General features: G+C 36.0%; 1 protein-coding gene across 1 annotated transcript in view; it reads right to left on the bottom strand.

The window, feature by feature from the left end:
- LOC110464912 overlaps positions 1-4,299 on the bottom strand; it is a 6,955-nt gene extending 2,656 nt beyond the window's left edge. The window contains exon 1 of the mRNA XM_021520384.1: positions 3,840-4,299. Within this exon, the coding sequence (XP_021376059.1) occupies positions 3,840-4,023 (184 nt within the window). The 5' untranslated portion in view covers positions 4,024-4,299. The remainder of the gene's footprint in view (positions 1-3,839) is intronic.
- Between the last annotated feature and the right edge of the window lie 4,776 nt (positions 4,300-9,075).

Genomic DNA, 9,075 nt, shown 5'->3' with positions numbered 1-9,075 from the left:
GGGGGGGTTCAAATGATATATTATTTCCGGAGCATCGTTTGGGGGGGATGCTGGGGTTGAGGTGTCCCGGGTTCATCCTTTGACAAAATTTAAACTCTCACATGAGGTCTCTTAACCTTCATCCCTCTTCTCTGTCATTCTTCTCTCGTGCAGTTACGTGGGTAACCAACTATGTATACAGTGAACAAAGGAATATGGAATACTGCCGAATACAATATTATTACCCAAGGATTAACTCAAAGGTCAAAGGGCATACGCTAAGCGACCAGGAACAGAAAAGGCACAAAAAAAGAGAGAACAGTTTAAGGACTTACTTCTCTGGGATTTCGAAAATTTCCAGTATTAAACCTTTTTTTCTTATATGGAATTTAGGAAAAAGGAAAATATGAGAAAATAAAATACTTAGAAAAGTGTATGTCCGTGTGCTCGTTTTGCATATGATCGGTCAAACATACCAATTCAACATAATGTGTCATCAAAAAGTTATGAATGCTTGCACAATTGATAAAAACTGTATTTATTTTAAATTATGGAAGTGAGACTTCTTCTACCTATATTTTATCTCAACTTGTTACGGTTAAAAATCTTGAATAAATGACACTTTTAGTGATAGATATATCGTCAAAAAAGGTGGAATTTTAGCATAAAGTTCGGTGCAAGAAATACACATTCATGAGATCTTCAAAACTGCCGCCAAATCGGTCATTTTTGTTTTTAAAAACATGTAAAAAAAATCTGCAAGAAATGGGCATCTAGTGTTTTGATACATTTTTCAGATACATGCTTATTTTTTTTCAAACTGATCATAATTGGTTATATTTAATAAACACAAGCTATACTAGATCAAAACGAGATTTGAACGTGATCGAAACCTCAGAAGAGTACATCCTTAATATCATACTTAAAAACAGGACTAAAGTATTGTATTTGGAACAACAAAATATTTAAGTGTAATTATACAATTATGAAAATGCTTATTAAATTAACAATCACTACAACACAAACTTCATCTACTATTCCATAGTTATATTTTACAGAATCGTGTTCCACATACTCATTGCAATAGAGCATTATGATATTACAATCTGAAGATCATATGTATATTGATATGTTATTCATTCCTGGTTTCCACTGCATACATTATGTACCAATCCATTACCCCCTCCCCTATTCCCGTTATTATTCTATTGTACAGATTACTTCATTCTTGTAACTAGTGTTGAAAAGCTGATTACTAAGCAGGTTACAAATGTACATGAGTGTCACGACACTTGTTTTTGTTTCCTTTTCTGTTTTATAAAACATGTATTTGGATGTATTGTCAAACAAAATTTGAATAAAACAAAGTTTAAACCAACACAAACTTCAACATGTACCTAAAAGTAATGGAAATAGAAAAGTGTAGCGCACATTTACAACAGGTGTACTCCGACGCTAGCATGTTGGACAGCCCCTAGTCAGTGTTTTGTTTTTGTAGTGTTATCATTAGCAGATATGTTGCTTGTTAGTTGAGGCGTAGATGCCGGCGTGTGGGCAATCATCAAGTGTCTTACTCTCTGTCTGCGGTCTCCATAAAGTAATCAAACTATAAACTGTAGTCTGCCTGTATCTGTGGTATAGAGTTATTTTTACAACATTTAGTGATCGTACTTGTTGCCACCGAGAAAGTCTTCTGACTATATCCCATTGCAGTACACCAATATGTGTTTATAGAGCGTACGGTATCAGTGACGATTCCGACATCTCTCATATACTAGTATACTAATATACTATTATATAAGTAGTTAGGACAGGATGATATCTAAAAGGAACAATACCCTTTCTTCAAATAGTGATGCAGTTTTGTTACACTGTCTTTGACGAAAGAATAGCGTCTACACAATAATACATTGACCTTTTCCAAATGGTGATGTAGGTTTGTTACACCTGTACATGTTATGATGACATATTGGTCATCTAATTAAAGCCTATAACGATTCTTGTCCCGCCCTCTCTGTACCAGTGACGTAGCATTGTTACAGAATGATAAACATGCTTACTCCATGGTGTTTTCATCTAATCATGGGGCTTTGTTACATTGGCCTTTAGGGTGAATATTAAACAAGCTGTCTCCATGATCTCTTCCGTGTAGCCATATGGTATTGTTATTTTGTCCGGTAGGAGAGAATGGCAAAGATTCTGTCTTCATGATCTCTTCCGTGTAGCCATATGGTATTGTTATTTTGTCCGGTAGGAGAGAATGGTAAACATGCGGTCTCCATGATCTCTTCCGTGTAGCCATATGGTAATGTTATTTTGTCCGGTAGGAGAGAATGGCAAAGATGCTGTCTTCATGATCTCTTCCGTGTAGCCATATGGCATTGTTATTTTGTCCGGTAGGAGAGAATGGTAAACATGCGGTCTCCATGATCTCTTCCGTGTAGCCATATGGTATTGTTACTTTGTCCGGTAGGAGAGAATGGTAAAGATGCTGTCTTCATGATCTCTTCCGTGTAGTCATATGGTATTGTTATTTTGTCCGGTAGGAGAGAATGGTAAACATGCGGTCTTCATGATCTCTTCCGTGTAGCCATATGGTATTGTTATATTGTCTGGTAGGAGAGAATGGTAAACATGCGGTCTTCATGATCTCTTCCGTGTAGCCATATGGTATTGTTATATTTTTCCGGTAGGAGAGAATGGTAAAGATGCTGTCTTCATGATCTCTTCCGGGTAGCCATAGGGTATTGGTATAGTGTCCGGTAGGAGAGAATGGTAAAGATGCTGTCTTCATGATCTCTTCCGTGTAGCCATATGGTATTGTTATATTGTCCGGTAGGAGAGAATGGTAAACATGCGGTCTTCATGATCTCTTCCGTGTAGCCATATGGTATTGTTATATTGTCCGGTAGGAGAGAATGGTAAAGATGCTGTCTTCATGATCTCTTCCGTGTAGCCATATGGTATTGTTACATTGTCCGGTAGGAGAGAAGGGCAAAGATGCTGTCTTCATGATCTCTTCCGTGTAGCCATATGGTATTGTTACATTGTCCGGTAGGAGAGAATGGTAAAAATGCTGTCTTCATGATCTCTTCCGTCTATCTATGGGGCATCGTTACTTGACAGAAACATCGTAAAAATCATTATAAGGTATGACGCAATATTTATAAAGGAGGGAGCTACGTGCGAATTAGAATGGGACATGTATTAACGTCTGATATAAATTGCTTAAGAAATAGTTTAATTTGGGATTGGTTAATTGATAAGATGTTAATATCCGGCTATTATTACGCAAACGCACAGCGATAGAGGGATGTAGATACTTGTGATTACGTTTATAAGTTTGCACCGATCTTAACCCCCTAATAAACATTATACAGTCCCTCACACACATTCGGGGAACTAAAAATAGATTTCTTTAGTTACTCCTTAACCCAGTACACCGTGGACAGATTTTCCGGCAATGATAACTTACGGTAATTGTACGACTGTTTCAACTGAGATTCAATTACATATATCAAATGTAGCTGCAGGGTATCTCAAGACTTTTAAACCGTTATATAAATATACATATAATAAAAAAGCAAGTACACAAGACTGACCTCTGTGTCTTCTTTGGCTTCTTGAATTCAGTCCGCCTGAATTAACCGAAGGAGAAGAAGAAAAAAACCTAGCAGTAACCCAGCTATCCAGTCAGATGTTGGTCAAACGTTGGGCCAACGTGACACTAAACGTTGGCCCAACACCGGCAACCAACGTTGACTCGACATCCGTTTGTCCACCGTAGTTAAGTTGGCTCGACGTCGGAATTCTAATATTTATACGCATTTGAACTTAATATTTTTTTCAAAAGAACTTACTTGTTGTGTATGTGGTCTTGGTACAATCGTACCCACGGTAACAAGCCGTCCACAGGCCGACGGTCACAAATTTACTGTGAGACCAGTATGATGTCGCAAACCCGATCAGGTGTATCCAGAATCCAGCTGTCAGACACAGCAAGAAAACTTTCACAAGTATCGGGGCTTCCTTAAACCCCGCCATTTTGTATTTGGTTATTTTTTTTAGTAACAAACATATACTATCTTTTTCATGTTTTGTTTACACTCATATCCTGTCCAGCTGCGCGCGATTTCCGTTTTCAATTTAGCTGAGAAGAAATGAGATCCACAGTATTCAATTTCACCGAGAAAAAAATACCACGTGCCTTCGGTATAAAATGGTTGCACACATGTCGTTTGCTGGGAGAGGGGTGCTAGAAAATATATGTTATGGTTTCCCATCAACACACGACTACCGATGTCGAATTTCCCTTTCTAAATTTAGTAACACGACCCCCTAAACTGTTTCTCCCCCAGCAGCAGTAGCACTAGGCTCAGGGCAGAGTGTAAGCTATGGATAATTGGGCAGTATTTTGTTGTTCTACGCCGAAGTGGCCTATATATTTGTAAGTATTAATTAACTTACACAAGGAGAATACCCAAACATTAATTATTCACATTTTATAATGTCTTTAGTTAAGTGGATATACTAAATTTAGGCAAGTACTTCTTATTTGAGAATGAATGAGATCAAGGGATGCATACCATCATCATTAATCATGATAAGTTCATTTTAAAGAGTATTATATTCAATGAGTGAACGAATTCAAACGATATTTAAACAAAGAGATGAGAAAACGGACATCGAGATTTATATACCTCTAACTGTTGTTATGACACTGTTTTCTTACTTCATCCATAGCGGTGTAAAATAGAATAAAATATATTTAATGGACTGTAGAGAGTGATTTATGTTTAACTTACAACACTAATATAATTAACATCGGCAAAAATAGAAGAGCTTGCATCGCCCTTTTCATTTAACTTTAAAAACCTTCCACTATGAGAGGAGATGAATAGGTTTAAGCTGTTTTGAATCCAAGATGGTAAGTTTCATGTGCTTTTTGAAAAAAAATATGCACATTTACAAAAAAGGTGTTTTGATAGTGACGAACACTATGGACAGAACCCTGGTAAATATTTCTACAATTATTTAATGACGTCACATCATGGATCTCTATGGATGGCAAGCTTACGCAATACACATTTTGACTCATTTACTATTTAGGAAAACACTTAATTAAATGTAAAATAGCAATATCTAAAACAAGAGTGATTACTCTTGGTGTCTGCAGGCATACAAAGGTACGGTTCGTGATGCAACTTTAAGTGATAATTTAGCAAAGAAAGTTTTTTTTATTATTCGGTCACAAAATCCCACATGATAACGTAGTATGATACTTCTAATGAACAATTCATGCGCGTCGTTCGTGACCAATGATGAAAAAATCCTTTATGTTATAGCTATAAGATTTAGAGGCAACTGTCGGTGAACTTCTAACTATATATAATTGAGCCTGCTCAAGCGTGTCTTAATTTTGTATTGATTTAAAAAAAACCGAAATGCCATAAGGCCATATACTAAGTTAATACATCAATGATATATCCCGCTTCAAGTATTGCGGAAAGCAATATGGTACCTTTTAAGGTTTAATTTGATGGTATATTGGATTCAGATGATTTAGCTGGAGTATATAATCCATTGTTTAGTGCAGGCCCCATCGGTAGCGAGAGGAGAAAGATATGTGATGTAGATTGCACATGTTTATTACAACACGTAGACTAAGCGTCAAGGTTCATTCAAGATATGCGTCGTCCCGTCAGGTCAAAGGTCACGATCAGGGTTAACCTCCCATTTATCAGAGAGGTATTATTGTATCGCCGCCGGTGTAGCACAATCATACTCATTTAAGTCATCATTTCAACGGGACTAGAATTAGTGAGCAAAGCTTTATACAAATGTACTTGATAATCTTTAGTAGTCATGATATAAATACGTATCCATTGATTTACCGATATAACGGCAGCTAATACACGCCCATATCATTAAAATTAAGCTACCGCTTATACCATAGGGTCGAGTCATCATTTTTCAAGCGTTACCAGATCGCGTCATCAATTTTGTCATACGTTTGTGAAAATATTTTCGAGATTGTGATTTGAATGACATATTCACGATATTTATAATTTACCAAAAGTTAAATTTCCAAAACAAAAAGGAAAGATTCCGTAACATTAGGGAACACCTGGTTATTCTCTAGAGATTCATAGTGTCTTTCCCTATGCTTATGTGTCTCTTCATCTGTGTTATCTCGTCTTACCGGCTTTATGGAGTGGTTTTTTTGCGGGAACAAGATCTGTATATCAGTTCAGTAACATCACGTGGACGATGTTAGTCGAAACCGTCCCGTGCCTTCTGAAGCCTTTGTCAGGTATGTATCTATGACAATTAGGCAGTTGTCACTAGTGTTGAACATAATATATTAAAACTCAAAGGCTTAGTAATCACATAGAGTCAATTATTTAGTTAAATGGGTCATAAAGACAAGAACAGTTCCTGATTAGAAAAGATTCACGTGTTATGGTTCTTGCTTTTATTGGATTATAACATTTTCGGTAGGTTTATACAAAGAAAACTTAAGTATTCATTATCTGTAACATTAATATTTACTTTAATGTACAAGGTTTTGGCCATGTGACATATTATGCGTTCGCACTTGTTTGCCCTTTGATGGACGATTGTCATTGTGAAAAACACATTCCGACAAAAACTTATCAAGATAAATTAAGTTGATGCATTCTTCAATTATACATTAGTAGTGGATATAAGATGAAAAATAACGATGTCCGCATTACTTAAATGAATTAAAATATCAAATTTCCACATCAACTGTATTGATCGTTATAAAGGTTTGTTTGTATGAGAAGTTTAGCGGGGTTGGAGTTGTTCTGTCATATTATCCAATGAACACACGGATGTTTCAAACTGATCGTGTGTTCATCATTTGGCAACTTACTATATAGACAATATCCATATTACACGTTTGAAATATCTTATTATAAAAACAATATTTAATAAACTAATACATAAATCACATAATTAAGACAGCAATTACTTACTCCTGGAAATAAACAATAATTCTTCAACCCCGGAAATAATAAATCATAATAACAGAATCCATATACTTCTTCCACACAAGTATAGATAGCAACGGACAAGCCTTATTATATATTGCAAATTATAAACAATATTCACCGAATTCCTAAAATTTATGTCACGTCCATCTTGTTGAAAATGGTGCAGTTCTTACGGATTTCTTTGACTGCCACATGCTGTTTTACCTTTGATAGAACAGCTCGCCTTTAAATAAACATTTCCCTTACAAATCTCCATGGAATACTCTGTCACGTGCTGTTTTCTTGTGCTATACATTTCGTTATTCTAGTAGCATTCACTACATTTATAAAAGGACTCTTTGGTATACATTATTACACGAAGTTCCCGTGAGAGTTTTTGGTGTGTCTTCTTACAATTGGAACTAGTCTCTGTAATGCCTCGTTACACATATCATTATACAGGTAACTTTCAGCACAATCCCTGAAATAGTCCGTGGTATGTACTGTTACACATTTCATTAGTCATGTAACTTTCAGCACTATCCCGGAACTAATCTGTGGTATGTCCTATTAAACAAACCATTTTACCGGTAACGATCAGCGCAATTCCGGAACTTATTTGTTGTATGTATTTTTTCACAATATAGCATATATAACCGAACATGAACAAACCACGATCACTTATATGGACGTTTCCGTCTCAATAGCGGCATTGTGGCGATGATGATGGCGTGGTGATGGCTACATATTCATAGTCAATGGTTAAGTGCCTATATAAAAATCGGACATTATGAAATTATGCATTCGGTAAGTCATTTAAACAACACAGTGAATGAAAAGTAAATTAAATCGTATTTGATCATAATGCATTTTATTCAGAGATTTTTAAAGACACCTGTTCAAACAAGCCATGATGTCCTTTTTAGGTTCATGAAGTTAAGGAAGGATTTTCATTTCGTGGGAAATATCATATTTACTTTTTGGTGAAGCTTAAAACAGTTTATTTACGAGGATTTCCATATTTTTATTTGTAAAATATACAATAGCAGACCAATGCTTCATTTTAAACAAGAGACCCAATGTATCTGCATCGCTCACCTGGTATTAGTCTCTTCATGCAAAATATCAGTATTTATTACCATAAATCATTCAAAAGAACCTCTTAAAAGATTTCCCTTCTGCGACCTTGAAATCGAACAAGGTCATTACGTTGAACAAACTTTATAGCCCTTCATCTCAGCATGCAACTTGCCAAATATCACCACCCTAGACCTTCTCTTGAATGATATTATGTCATTTAAAGGTTTATACATATCTGACCAAAAGTGATCTTAAAAGTTGGTCAAGGTAATTCAAATGACTTGATAGCCCTTTATCCAAGCATGCAACTGCCCAAATATCAACATTCTGGTTCCCATGGTAAAACAGAAGAAGTCGTTTAAAGATTTTAAACGTATTTGACTCCATTTATTTGAACAAACTTGGTAGCCCTTCATCCTAGCATACTACTGGCCAGATATCATCATCCTGGATCTTATGGTTATTCAGAAGAAGTTGTTCAAAGGTAAAAATAATTGGCAATTAACCCCTGTGTCCTTGAATATGAGTGCATTCATTTGAACAAACTTCGAAACCCTTCATCCCAGCATGCTACAGGCCAGAAATCAGCTTTCTGGATATTTTGGTTATTCAGAAGATGTTGTTTAAAGGTTTTAAACATATTTGATCCATGTGACCTTGAATAAAGGTCAAGGTCATTCATTTGAATAAACTTGGTAGCCCTTTATCCCAGCATGCTTCTGTCCAAATGTCATCACCCTTGGCATTTTGTTTATTCAGACGAAGTCGTCTAAAGTAAAATATTGACACCGGACGACGGACGGACGACGGACGCCCCGCAACGGCATAAGCTCACTTGGACCTTCGGGCCAGGTGAGCTAAACATAAATGAAATTGAATATAGCAACGGTGAGATGTTTGTAATGATTTAGAATTGATTATTTCTATTATCTATTTTTGAAATCACTCGGACTTTTGCTCCATGTCGATCTCTTCAGGTTATTTGAAATATATATGACAAAAATGTCATATATTAGCA

This window comes from Mizuhopecten yessoensis, unplaced genomic scaffold (assembly GCF_002113885.1).
Source record: "Mizuhopecten yessoensis strain PY_sf001 unplaced genomic scaffold, ASM211388v2 scaffold11041, whole genome shotgun sequence".
Lineage (NCBI taxonomy): Eukaryota > Metazoa > Mollusca > Bivalvia > Pectinida > Pectinidae > Mizuhopecten > Mizuhopecten yessoensis.
The sequence above is the reverse complement of the archived record's forward strand: the minus strand, read 5'-3'. Positions and strand labels throughout refer to the sequence as shown.